The 22,016-nt window shown below is 28.7% G+C and overlaps 3 protein-coding genes across 4 annotated transcripts in view; all 3 read right to left on the bottom strand.

Annotated features, from left to right (window-relative positions):
* Positions 1 to 2,350: 2,350 nt before the first annotated feature.
* On the bottom strand, positions 2,351 to 4,402 carry LOC113376305 (chymotrypsin-2-like). The gene is made up of 5 exons (XM_026616213.1): positions 4,318 to 4,402; positions 4,107 to 4,254; positions 3,774 to 4,038; positions 3,593 to 3,703; positions 2,351 to 2,491 (listed from the first exon to the last, which is right to left on the bottom strand). Exons 1-5 carry the CDS (start codon positions 4,361 to 4,363, stop codon positions 2,351 to 2,353), a joined length of 711 nt encoding a protein of 236 aa, XP_026471998.1. The 5' UTR covers positions 4,364 to 4,402.
* A 1,141-nt stretch (positions 4,403 to 5,543) lies between these two features.
* On the bottom strand, positions 5,544 to 11,695 carry LOC113374788 (serine/threonine-protein kinase fused-like). Of its 2 annotated transcripts, XM_026614759.1 has the most exons (13): positions 11,406 to 11,695; positions 11,053 to 11,312; positions 10,820 to 10,988; positions 9,669 to 9,824; positions 9,426 to 9,604; positions 9,183 to 9,349; positions 8,279 to 9,051; positions 7,041 to 7,169; positions 6,890 to 6,966; positions 6,597 to 6,754; positions 6,374 to 6,530; positions 6,050 to 6,179; positions 5,544 to 5,802 (listed from the first exon to the last, which is right to left on the bottom strand). In XM_026614759.1, the coding sequence occupies exons 1-13, from the start codon at positions 11,514 to 11,516 to the stop codon at positions 5,749 to 5,751; spliced, it is 2,520 nt and encodes an 839-aa protein (XP_026470544.1). In that variant the 5' UTR covers positions 11,517 to 11,695; the 3' UTR covers positions 5,544 to 5,748. The 2 variants fall into 2 exon arrangements, with proteins under 2 accessions (XP_026470544.1, XP_026470541.1); XM_026614756.1 differs by having other exon boundaries at positions 6,374 to 6,754.
* A 1,413-nt stretch (positions 11,696 to 13,108) lies between these two features.
* Positions 13,109 to 22,016, bottom strand: part of LOC113378810 (tetratricopeptide repeat protein 4) — a gene marked incomplete in the record, with an annotated part of 123,046 nt that continues 114,138 nt past the window's right edge. Inside the window, 4 exon segments of the mRNA XM_026619420.1 lie at positions 13,109 to 13,203; positions 13,269 to 13,383; positions 13,927 to 14,888; positions 14,970 to 15,184. Of these exon segments, the coding sequence (XP_026475205.1) occupies positions 13,109 to 13,203; positions 13,269 to 13,383; positions 13,927 to 14,888; positions 14,970 to 15,159 (1,362 nt within the window).

Here is a 22,016-nt window from a genome sequence, read left to right as displayed (position 1 = left end):
CGCGTAAGTGGCCGCGTCGCTGTCTAACGCATAAGCATTGGTACGGAACCCATAGGAATGTTAACAAAATGTATACTTATTGTTAAAATCTCTATAAAGTATCTGATATTTGATGTGCATATGTCTAATGATCATTTTTGACCCCAAATGGCTCATTTTTTTACTTTTTCCTCCATATCTCCGAAACCGCTAGACCTACCTTCATGAAAATTTTATAGATTCTTCATCTTGTCAATACAAGTGAACGTTTTTTTGAATTATTCAAATCGGACGCTCCGTTCTCTTAAAAACTGAGTTTACCGTTTTCGGCACTTTTTGCCCCGTATCTTCGGAACGGCTAGACCTGCCTTCGCCAAAAACTAATCAGCACGTCTCCTTATCAATACGAATCGAATGTTTTTGAATTGTTCAAATCGGTTGATCCGTGTTCCCGAAATCGTCGACGAAAATTTGTATCCGCACATACATACACACACATACATACATACACACACATACACACACACATACACACACACACACACACACACACACACACATACATCCATTTTTTTCTAAGGTATGCCAAAATGTTCAGAAACCTTTGAAACGTAAAGATATATAAAAATTTTCATTTTCGATTTTTTTGCGATTACTATAACTTACCCTACGGAAGTTAAAAATGTATTCGCACATACATACACACACGCGCATACACACACACATTTTTTTTCTAAATTATTCCAAAATGTTCAGAAACCTTTGAAACGTAAAGATATATAAAATTTTCATTTTCGATTTTTTTCAGGGTGATTCTGGTGGTCCTTTAGTCCAAGGAAACAATACCCTAGTCGGTTTAGTATCCTGGGTATGCAACCTTGTGGAAGTGGTTATTACCCTGATGTCTACACAAGAATAACATCATTTTGGATTGGATTAACACGACAATGTCAGAAATTAAAGAGAAAAAGTATTTAAATAGTAGTTAAAATATTCACGAATATTGTTAAAGTATTGAAAAACGAATATTTGTATTGTATATAGGGCTGGTACCTAACACATTATTATTTGTTAAAACTGATATTTATTTTATATAACGAATTTCTATATTTATAATATTATTTTATATGTATTTAATTGTATTTTAAATATGGACTGGTTCTTCCAATGTTATAAAAAATAAATTATAAAAATACATCTACTATTTTATACTAATTAAACAATGTTTGTTTTATCACTAATTTTGGTTAAGAAAATTGAATAAGCTATTTTTAACTTCCCGTAGGGTAAGTTATTGTAATGGTCCAAAAATTGAAATGAAAATGTTTGCATATCTTTACGTTTCAGAGGTTTCTGAACATTTCGGCATACCTCAGAAATAATATATGTGTGTGTATGGATACAATTTTTCGTCCACGTTTTTGGGCGCACGGTTTAACCGATTTGAATGGTTCAAGAAAACAATCGATTTCTATTGATAGGGAGATGTGCTGATTAGTTTTTGGCAAAGGTAGGTCCAGCCGTTTCGGAGATACGGAGCAAAGAGTGCAGAAAATAGAAATCGAGTTTTTGAGAGAATGAAGTATCCGATTTGAATGGTTCAAAAAACATTCAATTCGTAATGATAGGGAGAAGTGGTGATTATTTTTTGGTAAAGGCAGGTCCAGCCGTTTCGGAGATACGGAGCAAAGAACGCAAAAAATGGAATAGAGTTTTTGAGGAAACGGAGCATCCGATTTAAATGATTCGAAAAACAAACAATTTGTAATTATTGGGATATGTGCTGATTAGTTTTTAGCAAAGGCAGGTCCAGCCATTTCGAAGAAACAGAGCTAAATGTGCAAAAAATGGCAATTTTTGAGAGAACTAGGCATCCGATGTGAATAAATCAAAAACTTTCTGCTTATGTAGATGAAACGTATGTTTTTAGAAAAGTAAAATTAATTTTTATTTCAATTTTTTTTAAATTTCCAACATTTTATAATAACTCAGATTTTCAAAATTTTAATTCGGTACGTAAAATTTACAGCAAATTGCCTCAAGGCACGAAGCCATACACCACTAGTTTATTATTTTATTTTATTCAATGTTTTGGCTATTTTCATTAAACATTTAGTTTAAATTTATGTGTTTTTTATGTTTTTAAATTTGTTAACTTCTGAATGATGACACACATACGGTGTCGAAACGTACAGAATTAAATTATTTATTGCTTTTTATTTCGACTATTTGTGACTGGAATAAAAATTTGACTTATTGAATTTGAATATATTATATATCTATAGATGGTGTGTGTGGAAAATAAATAACACAGAATTATTTCTTTCAATAATTTATTTCAAATATAAATTAGCAACAATTTTGTCATTCATCATCGGCGATCTTCTCTTGATCCATTCGGCATAGTGTGAGACTCTGGTGAAGACGTCAGGTTTTCCAAGGGCGCAGGGGATTCCCCAGAAACAACCCCGTGAAGTTCTCCATTTACGACCAATGGACCACCGGAGTCACCCTGGTAATATTAGGTTTCTTCGTGGTTATATCAATCGAATAGAGTATAATTCTTTTTAAATTTTTAGGTCACTCATTTATCACTGGTAAAAATGACTGGAAAAACTTGGTAATGCTCAGGTATGATATGAACAATCCTTATTGCCTCTATATGATAATTAACTTCCCGTAGGGTAAGTTATAGTAATCGCAAAAAAACGAAAATGAACATTTTTGCATATCTTTACGTTTCAGAGGTTTCTGAAAATTTTGGTATACCTTAGAAAAAATGGATGTTCAAAATTTTCAAAAAAATTTAAAGTATAAAAAAAAATCGAAACAAAAAAAATTTCAAAAGCCTTTTTTCCTAAAAATTTCGAAATTCTCAAAAATCTCAGTTTTTTGCAGATTTTCAAGAATTTTTAAAAATTTTAATTTTCGGCGCGGTAAGTAATCGCAAAAAAATCGAAAATGAAAATTTTTGCATATCTTTACGTTTCTGAAGTTTGTGAAAGTTTTGGCATATTTTAGAAAAAAATGGATGTTTAATTTAAAAAACTAATTTTTCAGGAAAGTCAATTTTTTGAAAAATTTCAGAATTCTCAAAAATCGCATTTTCTTTTTAAAGTTTTCACCAAATCTTAGAAGGTTTTTTAAAAATCTTAATTTTCGGTACGGGAAGTTCCAGCAATTTACCTTTGTCGTGCACCACCAGTTTGTTCTTGATTTTGAAATTATAGAAACAGTCCCATAATATTAATGTTCTTGTTATAAGTAGATTTTCATAACATCAGCCATACATATATCGCAAAACTTATATTACAATCGTATCATTTTTTTTTCATTTACCAAAGTTATACTATATTTACTTAGTTAGTAGATGAGTTTCCAAGAATGATATCTTACCATGATATTTTTGATATAATTATCGTAGCATTTTATAATTTTTCAACCGTATCATTTTTTTCTATATACAAAAGTTGTTTTACTACATTTACTTCAAAATGCGTTTCCAAGAATGATGTCTTACCTTTACCATGATATTTCTCACATAATTTATCATAGCATGTGATAATTTATAACAAACCTTAAAAAATCAGTTTTCAGTTTATTTATCACTTACCATGCAAGCTCCTTTTCCTTTTTCTACAAATGCACATATCTGACTTGGGTAAACCACATGCTGGTGAGCTTTCTTGCAAATTTTATGACTGATGGTAAAAGTGTTCAATTCCTGCAACAAACAAATAATAAGAAAAAAAATATTTGTATTGCATTTATATTTGTATTACTATTTTTATTACCTGCAATTCGTTTGGTGCAGGGTCATCAGCTCCTAATCTGCCCCATCCTGTAAGACGAGCTTCTTCACCTCCTTCGACATATTCTTCGCCCAAAGGAATTGGTTGTACCCTGTAGTTGAACTTAATTGGCTTCTTAACTTTTACAAGTGCCAAATCATAATTATTTGTTTCGGAATCGAATGGCAATGTGACTATTTCGGCTACTTGGTATCTATAGCCTTCCTGGTCTAATCTGTTAATACCGACTACTACCTCAAAACGTCTCCTAGAATAGAAATATAAGATATTTGTGTTAATTGTAAATTTTTGAATATTTCTTTAATTCATATTTACCCCATGCAATGTGCAGCTGTAATGATCCAGTATTTGTTCAAAATAGAACCTCCACAAAAGTGGAAGTTTTTAAATTGTAGTGAAACCTGATAAGGAGCAGAGGCATCATCAGCGTTCTCGCCTCCAACGATCCTTCCAGCCGGATTGGCTAAAAAATACCATCATTTGTCAATTATCTAGAAACTAGAAACATATATTTTTATATTTTTACCTGAGACAAAGCAGATGGTTGCCAGTAAAACAATGAACGTCTTCATCGCGTTTATTGCTAAGAAATGACCCTGCACCTTGATCCATCCCAATTTATACGCAATCGATGACGAATGATAAATATGAGCACTACTTGAGACTACTTGAGACATATTTCCAATTCTGATAAGAATCGAAGTTTTGCGCAAAATTTCACTTTTGTCATAAGTTTAAAATCCACGGGAAATCAGAAACAGAATATTGTTTGAAGATGATATCGATTGACCCGCGCGGGGTCAATTCAACTATTAAAATTATAAAAACCGTCGAAAAAAAAATTCAACAGTTAATTACAAGAAATTGTGCTAGCGAATTTTTATCAAAAACTAATCAGGTCGATTACCAACCAATATTTTTCAAACAATTTAGACGAACATTTTTCAATTTTCTGCTATTTACAAAAAAACGGCTTGGCCGATCGTCGCGCTAACCCAACAAACGCAAGTTCTCATCGAGATACATCAAATGGCTTTTAATTTTTGAAATCTGTCCAGCCGTTTTTGAGAAAACGTCAACACAGACACACACACATACTTTTCCAAATTTGGTCTCATTCGATTCAGAATGGGTTGAAACGTTGAGAAAATATAAAATTATAATTATAAATAGCGAATCGGATTTTTTTATGAAAACAAACTTCTTCGAGAAGTTAATAATGCACTTGTATTGTATTAAACAGTTTCAAACAGTTCTTAAAAAAAATCTATGAAGATTTTACTTAATAATAATCAAAGATTTGATTCAATGGTAATTTTTAGGTTGATATTTTAAAACTCAGTAAAATTTGTTTTTAAAAAAACGCGAATAGTCCATGAAGGAATACCTTTCCATAGTATTACAACCACTAGCCTTATAAAGCATATTTTAGTTGCCACAAACTGTGCAAATTTAAGATATGTATTAAATACATATTATATTATATATTGCATTTTACAAATATTCACTTAACAAAATTAGTTATTTTATAACATATTTCATTACCTCAATAGAAATATTTCTTAATAAAATAAACTTATTACAGTGAGTATCTAACAAAAATGAGTAAAAATTTATACATAATATTATATGGCACATTTGATTTTTTAATTATATCAAAAATTTTAGTATTGTACTGGCAATTAGAATTGTATGTACAATTCTAATTGCCAGAACTTATTAGCACCCTTATTATATTATTAATAACGACATTATCATATTAATTTAAATACTATCAATTAAAAGTTGAATCTCAATAATGCACTTATATGGTATTAAAGTTGTATAAAAATTTCTGTTGTAAGCATTTTCAACAGTTCATATAAGAACCTATGAAGATCATTTATAAAAATACTTGACTTGAAAATACAACTAAAATAAAATTAGTCTTTAAATATTTACACTCTCTGTCATGAAGTTATTTTTGATAAAATGGTAGTGACTTGAGTTCGGCAATTGTTTCCTCTGCAGTCTGTAAATAGATTATTAGATTATTCAAATGGAATATGAAGAACAAACTAATTTTATTTTTGGGATTCAGAAAACGAATTACATGGTCCGATCAATAATAGTTCTTTCTGTTATTGTACTTAAATGTTATTTAGAAAAAGCATAGAAAATGACTAAAGGGCATTTGTAAAAACAATGTGTACATACTTGATAAAGTATCTTTTGCATACTAAGCTTTTTTATATTGAGAAAGCAAAAAATTTAAGTACCATTGATAAGTCTACATCATCTTCTTCAAGAAGATCTTCTAACTTATTTCTTATTTCAGCACACCAGTAATTCTGCAAAGTAGAACAGCTGAAGCGTCCTAGTAAACGAACTAGATTACAAGTTCTCAGTCTTAAATAGAAACAATTCAGGTGAAATTATATCAAATATTGAACACATTATTATTAGAAATTACAATTAATAAATAAACTTCATATGTATTTACACATTTTCTACTTTCCTAACAGTAGCAATAATAAAATCTCCAATATATTTTTTTTTACTCCAAATAATTAAAATAAATTAAATTATATAAGTTATGATACCTTAATAAATTATCTTGATACAATAATAATTCCATAATTCTCGCCAGTCCATTGTCTAAAACAATATCTTCAATTAGTTGAGCATTTTCTGGAAGACAACACATCACACTGCACAAAATTGCAATGATATCACTTGCAAGTTTTACACCTTTTGCATCTATAAGTAAAAATATATATTCATATATATGCAACAAAAATTTAATTATCATTTTTATCATATTACCAGGTATCATTAGTTCCTGTATAAGATTTTTAGCCGATAAAACAACTACAGCATCACAAAACTGTGAAGCAAATTGTTCGGCTGAATGTAAAAGATGACATACTAATAAATACATATTCTCAAAAGCTAAAAGATCAGAATCAGTGAACTGGTCTCGCCTGCAATTAAAAAATATGGTAAATAAATCTAATTGACAAAACAACAATAATTAATAAAAATAGTGGATGAGGCTAATTAAATTATATATAGTTTCAAATTTATGTAGAATAGATTATTAATTGCTATTAACTTACTTTAAAGTTTCCTTCCGTTTGCATATAAGCACCGAAGCATAAACTAAGTTTGCAACAAGTTTAACATCATAATAAACCTGTAATAAGTGAAAGAATATTATAAATAAATAAACCGTAAAAATAATACACAACAAGAATGTGTATAACTTACTTTCAGTACTGGTTCGATATCACCAGTATTTCTAGAAACAACTAATGGAATTGCTAATAATTGCGCTACACTTTTTGCTACTTCACTGCTTACACAATTATGTCTTAGAGGTGATATAATAATACTGAGCTGAAAAAACACCAGATTTAACACAATTATATATATATATATATATATATATATATATATATATATACCAAACCAGGAAAAACACAAAAAAAATATATAAAATTTATTAAACACTAAACTTATGCAGAAGAATATCATAACTAATAATAATTAATAAAAGAGAAATTAAAGGAGCACATATTGCCCTCCAATATTGTATGTATTCAATCGCAGTGCATTATGAAAACTGATCAAGGTTACGCAGCACGTGTGGTGGAGTGAGTTGACGCGGGGTGTAAGAAACAAATGAGGAATGAGAAACAGAGAAGGGATATAACGAACAAAAGATTCTAATACTATATAGAATTACTTTTCATGAAATTTATAATGACTTTGTAACTGTAGAGGAATTCCGTTTGTTGGCACAAGAAATATTAGGTTGTCAAATATCTCCCTTCCGCTTTTTTGCTATTGGTTTATAATACAAAAAGGCGGAAGGGAGATATTTGACAACCTAATATTAAGAGATATAAGTAACGACTTAACTATCTTCCTAAGGTCACAATTCTTTTCAATATATAGGATGGTAAGATTTGACATGTTGAAAGTATAGTTCAAGTTAATCATATGTTCTGATAACATAGTTTTGTATTGATTTGGGTTTCTAGAATTATATATATGTTGGCAAACCCTCTTGGGTATATATTGGGAATTTTTCCAATATTGCAATCATTACAGTCCAACCAATAAACCGAATTAGTAACCCTATCAGTGGGAGTTTTTGACTTAAGAGCATAAAAAAGGCAACTGCACGTGTTGTTGAAAATGAAAACTAAAAGAAAATCTTAGGCGGCAAATTACTTTTTTTAAAGAATAAGAAAAATTGCTTAAGAAAGGTAAACAAATAACATCTTCATATTTATCTAAAGAGGAATAATTTGATTTTGAACAAGAATTGTTAGGGTATGAAGAACTGTTTAAATTGTTATGTAAAAACTCTAATCTTTTTTTAACGATGTTATTAACTGAATATGACGGATAAAAATATTACGTGTTCTAAAAATATACATATGTTTGGCATAGATTTTGAAGAAAATATGAATATTATTGAATTCATGAAAAATACTCACCAAATTTTGTTGTTTTAGTGAATCTAAATCACCATCTAATACTTCTCTCATAGTTTTATGAATAAATGCAAGCCACTCTTCGTTTTCAATAGGCTGATCAATTCCTAAGCCGCTACTATCTAATGGTTCGTTACTTAAATCTATTTGAGACTTAGCTTCCTCCTCACATGTACCTTGATTAGAATCTTCCTTCTCATCTTGACCAGTGTTGCTCATGGTTTTTGGTTTATTTTCAATATTAATATTCTTAGAATCCTTTCTAATTTTACTTTTAGCGCCAGTAGATTTTTCAGACGTTCTACTTTTATTTGCACTGTTCGTAGTTGAAATGTTTTTTGCTTCTTCAGTTTTGACCAAATTACAACTGTTTATTGATTTGCTTAACGTTTTGGTATCTTTGTTAACTGATTCTGTGTGTCCAAGCTTTAATGAAAAATTATCTAAATTTTGACTAAGCTTTCGCTTTTCTAAGAAACTTTTTTTTGTTTTATTATCGGATTGTCTGGTGATTTTCGCAATATCTATATTACTATGTGAGTATTTCGGTATATTAGTTTTAGTTAATGATAAAGTGTTATTTGTTTGAACTTTCAATATATTGTTTAGTTCTTCTATGTTGCTATTCATGTTATTTATAACTAAATTATTTGATTTCAATTTGGATTCATAATGAGCTTGTATTGGCTGAGGAAGATTCTGAACCATTCTTACAGGTTTGCGTAGTTCAAGATCTGTTTCAAATTCACTTATATTTCCTTCGACATCTGTATTACCTTAAAAAGAAAATTAACAGCATTACAATATAATATTGATACACCATGGTAAAACTATAGATTTTTATATTCTATTTAACTCAGAATAACAAATGAATTGATAATATATTTAATATATTTTATTAATCTACCTAAATCAGTCTTTAAAGTATCTCGCAAGCTAAGCTCATCAAATGCATTTTTAACACTATCAGAGCTACATGTTGTTTCATTTTCTAAAACCGTTGGTGTATCATTGCATTTGTCTTCAGTTACAACTTTGGTCTCATTATATTCTTGAACTGGTATTGCACAAGATCTGAAATAGGTATAAATTGTTTGTACATTTATAATCTATAATATTGTTTGTAGATTTTATTATTATTTTTACGTACTTATTTTCTATAGCTTTCATATGTTGCAATTCTTTAGCTTCTGCTTGGGATTTTGTTAATGGATGTGTGAATGGTGATACAGATGTTTCATCTAAAATTATTATATGCCCTTGCACAAATTCATGAATTAATATATTCTGCCAAGATAATCTATCCAAAGGATTCTTTTGCAGCAGGCCCTAAAAGAAAATTATTTAGATATTAATTATTAACTAATATAACTGTAATACTACATAAATTTACCTGTAGAAACGAGATGCATTCCTGTGATATAAAACTTGGCCATCTGACGCGTTCATGTTTAATTAACTGAATTAAATGTAATATTGATGTTGTAGAAAACGGAGGCTCTCCAACTAAAGTTTCATATATTATGCAACCTAAAGACCATAAATCTGCCTGAAATATTTAATTTATTAACTTTACTTCCCGTAGGTCAAGTTATAGTAATCGCAAAAAAATCGAAAATGAAAATTTTTATATATCTTTACGTTTCATACCTTAGAAAAAATGGATGTATGTGTGTGTGTGTATGTGTGTGTGTCTGTATGTGTGTGTGTATGTATGTGCGGATACAAATTTTCGTCGACGATTTCGGGAACACGGATGAAGCGATTTGAATAATTCAGAAAACATTCGATTCGTATTGATAAGGAGACGTGCTGATTAGTTTTTGGCAAAGGTAGGTCTAGCCGTTCCGAAGTAACGGGGCAAAAAGTGCCGAAAACGGTAACTCAGTTTTTAAGAGAACGGAGCGTCCGATTTGAATAATTCAAAAAACATTTTATTTGTATTGACTAAATGAAGAACTGTTCAAAATTTTGGAAAGGCAGGTCCAACGACTTTGGAGATATGGAGGAAAAAGTAAAAAAATGAGCCATTTGGCGGTCAAAAATGATCATTAGACATATGCACATCAAATTATCAGATATTTTATAGAGATTTTAACAATAAGTATAAATTTTGTTTACATTCCCATGGGTTCCGTACCAATGTTTACGCGTTAGACGTCGATGCGGCGCTTACGCGCTTTGATATTTCGTCTTTATGCAGTGAAAGCAGTACGGTTGTTTTAAATAAACCTTCAGAATTTCCAAAATATGTCAAAATGTAGAAAACATTTTTCTTTTCAAAAAAAATTTGTTTTCAAAAAAAAAAAATTTTTTTTAAAAGTAATTTTTTGTCAAATTTATAGTTTCTCAAAAATCTAATTTTTTCGAAGTAAAATTTTTTCAAAAATGTTAATTGTTTTTAAAAAAATAATAATTTTTGGTGCGGAAAGTTCCAGCAATTTGTCTTAAGGCACGATGCCTTAATTGCCTTAAGACAGAATTCCACTTACAGCTAGTTTACATCAATGATCAACAAGGATAACTTTGATATTGTTTTCTTACCTGATGATCATATGGCTGTTCAGACATTAACTCAGGTGCCATATATAACGGAGTCCCTTTGATAGATGTCAGAACATGAGTACCAGTAGTCATGGTGCGAGCAAGACCAAAGTCACATAACTTAAATTTTCCATCCACGTCTTGCAAGATATTTTGTGGCTTCAAATCTCTAAAAAATATATATCAACTACTAAATACTAAGTGCTTGAATTAAGATTTAACTTTCATTTTACCTGTGCAATATTCTATGCGAATGTAAATAGTATAGTGCAGATACCAAATCCCATGTCAGCACACGAGATTTTTCTTCCCCTAAGCTCCCATCTTTTGCCAATATAGTATGTAAATCCTTATGAGCAAATTCAGTAACGACCACCATTTGAGATGGAGTATCAAAAGAATCTAGCATTCGAATTATATTGGGATGATTCAAGTGCTGCTGTATTTCGCATTCTCTATGGAAATTCACAAGCTCTTTAGCTGATCGACCATGCTGAAATAAATGAGATTGAGAAGTTTAGAATCATTTCTGAAGTTTATATCGTAAAGTATATTTAAACTGTATTTGTTTAGATGATTTACCAACCTTTCGAATAATTTTCAGAGCAACAGTTTCCCCACTAGATTTATTATTAGCTTTATATACTCTTCCAAAAGAGCCTTCACCGACTAGACATACAATTTCAAACTGTTCCATTTCATACTATATATAATTGTTTTTAATTTTATTTATTTTACTGTATATAAAATTGCAATATATTCTAAATGTACATGATTTTTAACGATATTATGCGGAGACACGTAAAAAATGTATTACAACATTTTCGAACATTTATTGTTTAATTTTACCATGTAAATTATAAAAACATCGTATAAAATAATAGTTAATTGAAATGTTTGTATTGCTGTTGTGCATATTTTCTGTTGACATTTGCTCATTCATAATTATTTAAAGGTTATGTAGTATGTGGTTAATAAAAACGTTTTTTTTTTTAAATGTAAATATATTATGATTGTATATTCATAATAATATAATAAATAATATATTATATTATTGTCCATACAAACACAAGTGCATTAAAATTATTGCAATTAAGCTTCATTTAAATGGAAATAGAAAATCAACATGAACTTCTTAGTAATAACTTAAAATAGAATACAAATTTTAATAGTAGAAAATGTGTGCTTTACATCTATTAAAATATATTATTTAGTATTTTTTGTCATTAGTATTATTACAAAATGTATAACCCTTTTAATGTGATTTTAAATTGAAATAAACGATTATTTAAATTCAAATTTTGCGCTAATGATTTGTGGACGTAACTTTCCCTAGCCTCTTGTTGCTATGGCAACCACTCTCTTCTTTATCTATGATGGCAACATTGCGCAATTTAAATTTTATTAATAGTTTATTTGAATTTAAATCTTGCATTGAAATATTATTTTATTTTGTAGTAATACAATGATACCAAGAATATAATCGGATCAAGATAACAAAGCAAAAGATAACAAACAGCACATCCGGTTTAAATACAATTAATAATAATTTCTATCTTATATTATACATCGTCCAGAAACTTGACTTTATATTTAGACATTAATATAATTTTCGATGTATTGCAACTTGTGTTAATAATACATATTGCTGTTGTAAATATTATTCTGCTTATACACAGAAAAAGGTACAATTTCATATCGTTTTCGTCTGATTTTTGTATCCGGTTCCCTCAAAATAATTTCACTTTTCATTGGCTTCTCCTTATAGTATGAAAAATCTTTTAAGTAATCGTTATAAATAGAGTACTCAATAATATTTTTACTCAATGAAGATATATGATCAGCATGTTGAGTATTTTTGTTGATGAAAGCTTTTGTCTCATGCGGTTGATCTGAATTAGCAAACCCTTTTTTATTTTTGATATTTCTTAACATTTGGAACAAGCTAACCACACATGCCCATTGGTAGTAAAGAAACACTGAAAATAATATAAAATATATAATAAATATATACACACTCAATGAAATGTACTATGAACAATATATGAACTTACAAAAGACAAATCCTCCCGTAATGCTTGACATAAATAGTACATCAAGTCCCACAAAATTTTTGATAATTTTCATAATAATTACAAATATAATTAATAAACATGATAATCTTATAAATTCTATTACAATGAATATCATCAAGCATATCATTGAGAGCTAAAAATATTGAAATGATACATATTATTCATTTTATGTATGTAAATTTGATATAAATTGTTCAATTATGTAATATTTTAATCAACTTACATACACAGTTCCAAAAATGAGAACTGCACAAGAAGCAAGACTAAAACTTGCAACACTATACAGTATTGATAATCCAGATTCTTCATCTTTAATTAAATAATTTTAACTATTATAATTAAATAATATGTATATATATTTCTTCTAAACTCACCATCATTTAAGAAAATTATAAATGAGCGCAAAATCAAAAAATCGTAGTCCAAAAGACTTTCTTTATACACAGGTACCATTGTGGCAAATAAAATTATAGCAATGACATTTTGAATCTGAAAAATAAAAAAATAATCAAATCAAACTACTCGCTAAAAGACTGAAATATATAATATACAATTCATAACATAACTTTTTGAGAGTTTGGAATATATATAATTTAAATTGAAAATCCACCTAATACACTTAGTTTTTACAGACTTTTCTAAGAACTTACGATTGCTGAAAGTGCTGTTATAAGACACCCTAAACGTACTGTGAACCAAGAACAAAACATATACATACACACCATTATAGCTTATTTATTTAATAAAAAGCTATAGAATTTATAGAAAAAGTTACTGAATTGTTGCACATTTTGTGTGCAATACTATATTTATTGATTTACATATTACAAGTATACATTACCTTCAGATTTTATCTGCTAATTGCAGATGATATCTATTATTGATTATTTTGTAACATATGAAAACTATTAAGTCAGGTAATTTCCTCCTGATAGTCATAATGATAATAACCATAAATATTTATTATTTCATTTATTTAAAACTTTCTCACATATAAAAAAATTATCTAAGTTATATTTAAGTCATTTTCACACGTGTCTGATTAACAAAGTCTTTTTCTGCTTGTGAATCTTTGGGCACAATATAAAAGCTTAAAGCGCCATCATACACAATAAAATTCTTTTGAGTAGTAATTTGTTCAAGAGTTAAAGTCTTGCTTAGTAGAAAAACTTGTCCGAGATATCTATTTTCAAAATAAGCATTTAAATTTTCAGGTTTGTATTCGTTTTTAACATCCCAATCTGGTTTCTCTCCAAAGATTTCTTGAAGATTATCATTAATGGTAGTTGCTTCTGGAACGCTTTGCAAGCAATCTATTGTTAGATATTCCGGATAAAGAAATAATATTGGCCAGTGTAATATATTATTTTTAACATTTATAGGATTTTTTAGTATAGGTTCATAATTAGGTTGTGGAACATATTTTAAATCACCGCAAAGCAATTTCTTATCAAAAAATTTAATTTTACGTTCATTTAAAATTTCTACCGTAGTCTTCAATGCAAGTTTTTCCTTAATTTCTTGCATGGCCTGCTTTCTTTTATCTCTTTCCGCTTTTGTTTTATGTTCAACAGCTTTAATCCTCATTTTCAAAATATCATGATCGTTATCACCAACTAAATAATCGTCACAAAATTTTATACACTGCTCATAATCTTTTAAGCAGAATGCACACTCGATGGCACGTTTTTTTGCTTTTAAATAATCCGGTTTTATTATCAAAGCAGAAATACAATCATTTAATGCAGATCTGTAGTTTTTTAGATAAAAATGTGAAGCTGATCTATTGTTGTACAATGTTGCATTTAATTCAGAGTTATCACATTTAGCTTTGATGCCTTCGGTGTAATTGATGATTGCTAATCTATAATTTTTATGTTTGAATTCAAAGTTTCCATCATCTTTATACTTTTGTGCTAACTCTTCAGGAGTGTTATTCTCTGGATCAAACTTTAGTTCTTGCAAACCGGCCATGAGAGGAGACAATTCTTCGCCTAAGGGTAAAAGAACTTAAATCTTGCACAAAGGCAGCGAGTCAATTTATAGTTTGTCAAAACAATTAAGACTTTTATTACCTGGAGTTGGTGCTTTTTTCATGAAGAAAGGATGTTTATCCATTTCTTCTTCCCATCGGTCTTCAGGCCATCCTTCTGAATATCGTTTCTTCTCGAGACCATCAATAAATTCCTCTAATTCTCTATCTAATTTTGCAGCTAAAGCTAAACGTTCATCATCGGTCATATTCTTTTTAATTTCGGTAGTCATTGTTTTTGTTGATTTAATAAAACTTCTAAAAAAAAAATTGTTTGGGGTTAACACGTGTTTTTCTAGAAGCACCTAGAAATAGATTTATGTAAGATAAATACTAACTTGTTATAATATTAATTCTTCATTTGATAACTCTTTTTTGTTTTAAAAAATAAAGTTAATATATGTTATTACATGTATTCGGTTTAATTTAAAACAAGTAAGGTTATACAAAATAAAATTAAAGATGCAAACCAAATGACAGCTGTCAAGTCCACATGGCTGCCCAACCTTTTATTTGAAAAAAGCTAACGAACATGTGAGCATTTATAATTGTAGATAATATTAGAATATAATATATTCATATGATTTATAATTATATTCATAAATATATATATATATATATATATATATCTTATATATAAAATACTTTCGTACGGTACTGTATTCTCATTTCTGTATTTGATACTTCTCTTAAACGGTTATTCGGATTTTGATAATTCTTTTTAGAGTTTGTCAAAGAAAGTATATAAAACTATAGTAATATTGTAGAAATAAATGACAAAAAACTACTTATCATTGTTTGACATTGAAAACATTTGAACTGTCTTCTGCTAGAAATATCAATTCACTTGAAATTTGAATTTAGCTGAAATTTATGTAATGTAATGAAAGTAATGTCTACATTATTATTGGCGAAAAGCATCTGAGATGTGCCAGTAAAATAATATAATATACAGTCAACAGTATATGTTTGGCAGATGAAATTATATAATTCAGTTTAATAAATAACGCAATAAGACCAAAATTGCATGTACTTCTTTGTATTTATACATAATGTCTTCTACTTTCAAATTATAATTTATTGAGCCCACTCCTCTGTATAATATTGAAATAAAATATATAAATGGAATGTTTTTTGTAAGACTAATATTTATATTTTATTGAGACTTTTTCATATTTAAGTTACAAATTCCTGACATCAAATCAAATTCTTAAAATTCGCCTGGTAAAGAAGACACTATCATTAAATTCAAAACCATTTATAATCTAAAATTCAGGCAAAATTTTAATTTCTTATAGATTTTTAAAACTCCTAATATAACTGTTTCAATATTATAAATTTTGAATTCGAATTTTATTAATAACGTAGTACATACAAAATTGCTTTAATTAATTATGAAATAAAGCATATAAAACTAAAAGTTAGAGTATGATTTTTTTTTCAGACATTTCACATGGCTAAAATATTTGAGATAATCTATTTGCATAAGTATCTAAATTTGAAAATTATTATATAATTAATATAATATTAAGATAAACTTAAAACTGTATGTTTAGGAACCAACTAAATATTTAGTATGTTTTTGATTAAAATAATAAGTATATAAATCAAAACATATCTGTAATTTAAATTGTAATTGCAGTTTTGGTTATTTTCATTCACATATTATTTAAAAATGATAATTTTTTATGTATTCTGTTTCTATATTAATTTCTGTAACAATTATCTATAACTAAAATAAATATGAGCTATAGTAATTTGAAGAAAGCTAATTAAAATGAAGATAAGCCGTATAGTTTAATATATATAATGTAATATATATTTTGGTTATATAATAAATTTATTACCAAAGTGTTTAGATTTTTGCTATTTCACATGTTTATAAATATAATTTTATACATTTGTAATTTTTTTATATCTACTTCTAACTTGTAACCCTGAAATCTTTCAATGTAGCACTGAAGATGGATCAAATCAGGACCAGAAACGTTGTACAATAAAGACATTTTTCTTCACAAAAATTGTTTTATCATTGGATGCCCAAAAACAACTCTATCATATATTTATATATATTCGGTTAATTTTTTTACATGTATTTTAACATTTTCTTCAAAAATTTAATTTTTTTTTGTAAAATTAAATAAATAGATAAATATAGTAAATTTTATAAGGCAAATTACTATTATCTGCTTTACATATTTAATGGAAAATTTTACATTCTGCAAACGATTTTGTACTCTGTCGAATGTCCTAACCGTCGAATGAATATTTAAGTTCGACATCTTATGTCATAAGAACATTTTTGAATTTAATTGTGAAACATTTTCGTTATTTCTATCCGATCAGAAATTATGTCATTGTCAATGTGATGATCTAATTTTGCTTCGACCTGACGAGAAATAATCGAGGAATAAATTTACTTTTAATTATTAGAATTAGAGATTCTTGTCAGCAGGAGTAATAGTATCACCTTATAATTAGTACAAATTAATTTTCAGGCTATTTTTATAAAATATACATATATTATTTATTTTACAAGCCATCGGTACAATGAATATAACCGAAGTATATCAGAAAGTCAGCTCAAAGAGAAAGAATAACCATTGAGTTGCATTTTAATAAAAAAAAGCTCGGTGCACCAATACTTTAAAATGTTCCTAATTTCTAACAATTAACTTGAGAGTGACTTTTACGAGAAACAATACCACACCTTCATTTACAATTACCAATATATGATAAATACTGGAAATACTTATCGGTGAACAGGTGCAGATACCTGGTTAATTATAAAACTATGCATCGTATGCAAATTGAGTCAGGAGCGGGAATATACAATTCTATTTCGCTGAGATAAAACAAGAGGAGAATTGAAATGACATAAAACAATAATGTATACATAATCGTAAAGGATATGCTAGGATATGGACACTATAGGTCATGAAGGTCATGAAAATTTCGAAAGAAAATGAGTTTCCCAAAATATTGGCCGGAAATTAGAAGAAGAAAGATGTGAATCTGTTCAAATACTTAGAATGCTTTATGAAAAAGGTAAAATGGTAAAATATTTTTTTGGATTATGGCCCTGTATGGATAACAGAACAAGTTATGAATAAAATGCACTAGAAAGATATTACAATTATATTATTTTTAATTTTGATTTTTCAATAATTATGAATTACTATCAAGTCCTGATTTCATTTTACAATCCTGATTTGTCAATATCTGATGGAACTTGCTAACACACTTTAGTACATTTTTTCAAAGGAGTGCCTCCCAAAGTAAAGCAATTTTAAAAATTTAAATTTATAGTTTAACAAAAATTTTTATTTCTTAAAAACTTGAAGCAATTGTGTCATTATTTTTTACTGTGGTTCTAGAAATGTTATTTACGGTAACGGTTACGGTTCCAATGTTGAAATAAACAAAAAATAATAATTAGTTGGTATTGGTATTTTGGTATATTCGGGAAGTTCATGTAACTTGCCTCAAGTTCCCGATATGTTAATTTAGGAGGGATTAACAGTATTCCGAGTGGATTTATTACAAATAATTGAAAACGAACGAACACGTTAACTCGGAGTATTTTCTAAAAGCAAATTTTCACAAATCAACAATTTTTATAATTGAACCAGTTTCCGTAGGACTTTATTGGTTTAGTATGTTCATCGAGACCAAGTACTCTATCGTTTCTTTATACCAAGTAAATCGTCTGATTTTAATTTTAACAAACGTCAAAAAAACTGCTCATTTTCTCAAACTTTGATAAATTTTCAAAATTAAACTACTTGTTGTAAAGCCGTAATACTTTAGTAAGTTCTATAAGACCATGATATATATCGCTAAAAAAAGTTCCCTAAAAATCGGCTTAAATTTCTTTTCCAACAGATAATTACAAGAAAACGGCTCGGTAGATTTTCACTTAAATTAATCAGTATCATTCTCAACTAATATCTTTCGAACAGTTTTTGATTTTTTAAAATCGATTCAGTAGTATGAGCTTAAATGAGGACGAAAAGTATAACACTTTTTTTAAAATTACAAAGAAACGGCTTAGCGATTGTCCTCATTGAGATACATAAATGGCTTTTAAATTTCTGAAATCGGTTTAGGCGTTTTTGAGCAAACGTCGATGAAAGGTCTAATTTTGAAAAATGCTAAAACGGCCCAGCCGATCTCCACCAAAAACTAATCAGCACGATTCCCAACCAATATCTTTCGAACGATTTTTGAATTTCCAAAATTGATTCAGAATTGCGGACTAAAACATGGACGAAAAATTTGTCATTTTTCTGCTATTTATAAAGAAACTGCTTGGCCGATCGTCGTGCAAACAATAGTCCTCATCGAGATCCATCGAATGACTTTTAAATTGAAAATCTGTTAAAATACTAACACACCCATTTTCCAAATTTGGTCTCATTCGATTCAGAATGGCTTGAAACGTCGAGAAAACATAAAATTAGCGAATCGGATTTTTTGATGAAAACATAAACTTCTTCTTCGGGTAGTTAAAAATCCAATCCAATTTTTGTACGAATTTCGAATAGTCTTCGGTTATCAATTCCATCAATTACTATCGACCTCCTCAATTGCATACCTTCATGATTGTGTCCCCGCAGACAGAAATGCGCCGTGCAGGAGTGCAACCGAACCGGATATCTGCATGCGTTCTGACGTCAGAGTTATCTATGCATTGGGTCAATGGAACTTTCTTGACGTCATCCGACTATGCAACAGACCAGATCAACTATCCACAGGGAATGGATTTAGACAAAGTATCCTTTGTTGAGATTAAGGATTTTTGATAGATTTTAGCCAAATGCAGATCTTATTTTTGATAAAAATATTAATATCTTCTGTCGACATCTCAAATATAATAAGGTGAAAAACGCTTTCCGTGGAAATTACTGCATGACAGACATAGATTAATTTTGTCTTAAAATTAACAGTTGAATTACACATGCAAATAGCTTTAAGGCTAAATGCCATTTTCAACTAGCTTTTATTGAATTCAAGAGTTTATATTAGTAAACTAGATGACCCGACAGACGTTGTCCTGTACCCATGTCTACATTTTTCAATATAATATACTTATATTTACCGTTTACCTAAAAATAATAATTACTGTTTTTAAATTACTCTTCACGCCAAAATGCATATACATTTATAATATGAGCGGTGTTAAATGTAGAACTGCTTTAAATAAAATGATCAGTCTCAATCCCAACACTATATTAGAAATTAAAGTCTTTTAAACGGTATAACATAATCATAACCATAATATAACACTGGTACTTCATACTGGATTAAATTAATGTGATTTTTAATTATTTATGATATCTAAAATTGTATCTTAAACTTCTCATAATCGATATCGTGAGGACCGAATTGTATGTATTCATCTCTACTTTCCCATTTGTTGTTCTAAAGTAATTTTTTATGAATTTCAAAAGTATTGTGAAAAGATTAGTAAAAGATGCAAAGAAATTATAAATTGAAAAAAAAAACTATATTGAAAATTTAATATCCGAATCTTGTGTTGGCGCCCCATAAGGCGTGCGCTCGTATTTTTCGCATGCATCGCATTGAAGGTAGGCTGATACTTGATTTGATATTTTTAGTGAAAATATTTGTCATATTTGTTCATATGTGTATAATTCAATCTGCCATACATATACTGTATTTTATATTATTTTAATTTCTGGCACATATCAGTTGCTTTTCGGCAATAATAATGTAGACATTTCATTTTTCTTATTAATAATCATAACCTTATTATACATATTCTAATATTTTCTTGGTTCATAAGTAAATTGAAATTTTTGGCAAATGATAGTTTTCATTTATTTTCAATGCAAATAATGACATGTCGTTTTTTGCAATTTTTTCCATTTATTTCCACAATATTGCACATACATCCCAGTACTTTATAATCACATACATCCTAGAAAATTTCCTTAACAAACTTCAGAAAGATTTATCAAAAACCGAATAATCGTTTAGAAGTAGTATGCAGTGAGTGCTTGTAATTTAATATGAACTTTAATTGCAATAAAGCTCAAATTGATTTTACGTTTTAGTTAGAAAACGTTTGTATGAGAAAAAAAGGGCTGTTTTTAGGATTTTCCCGGCAATTATTCGATTTTTTCTCGCCGTAAGAACCATCCTAGGACTTCAACAAACATTTTAAAAAAAAATTGGCCAAATTGGTCCAGGCGTTGTGGAGTTATGCGCTTCCCAACACATTTTGCGATTCATTTTTATATATAAGATGATAAAAATTAAACAATAGCAAAACTAAAAAAAAAACTGATTTCTAGCAAAAATGATATCAGATTTACAAAGATGAGTTATTAACCATTGGGTTGCCATCTCATAGTAGAATAACAGTTAGTGATAAAAGTCAGCAATAACAGTGATCAAGGAAATTATAAATTTTTGCTGTATATAGTAATAAACAAAATTTTTGGTAGCATTTTGCATATCTAAAATATTACAAATCGTCATTGCGATTATTTAACACCCTCTCGGGATTGTTCTAAATCAACACCGTAATTATACAAAACTAACACCGGGATTATTCTCAATTTACTCCAGGATTATTCTAAATTTATTACTGGATTATTTTAAATTGGCTCCGTTTATTTTGCTCTCAAGGTAAGAGCTTTTCTATCTCCAGGAAGCAAGAAAGTAACCAATATAAGAATTTTCTGAATACTTGAAAAAGATCGTCGATTTGATATTTTCAAAACAATTTTGTGACTATTACACATCTACGCAATTAATTCCATCTATAATAGTGATTTCGGTGTTGTCTCAAGGTTTCTCGGCTATTCACACATAAATCTTTACATCACAAATTTAGATAATTGAAATAGACAAGTAGCAAAAAATGTTAGGACGTCCATTTAGCAAACAAGACGGCGCCATTGAATACTTTGTTTATTCTCACTGACACTTTTTTTTTTATTTGCTAGAGTCTGGCTCAAATGGAGCGAATTATACTCCAATAACATAAAACTGACAACTACTTATTAAAAAGTAAGTTGGCTTATTAAAAAGTAAGTTGGCTTATTAAAAAAAAACAAAA

The sequence above is a fragment of the Ctenocephalides felis genome, unplaced genomic scaffold, assembly GCF_003426905.1.
Source record: "Ctenocephalides felis isolate EL2017-DRISC unplaced genomic scaffold, ASM342690v1 CF-g0.4_SCAFFOLD_00845, whole genome shotgun sequence".
NCBI classification, from domain to species: Eukaryota; Metazoa; Arthropoda; class Insecta; order Siphonaptera; family Pulicidae; genus Ctenocephalides; species Ctenocephalides felis.
Note: the sequence above shows the minus strand (reverse complement) of the source record. Positions and strands in the feature narration are given on the sequence as shown.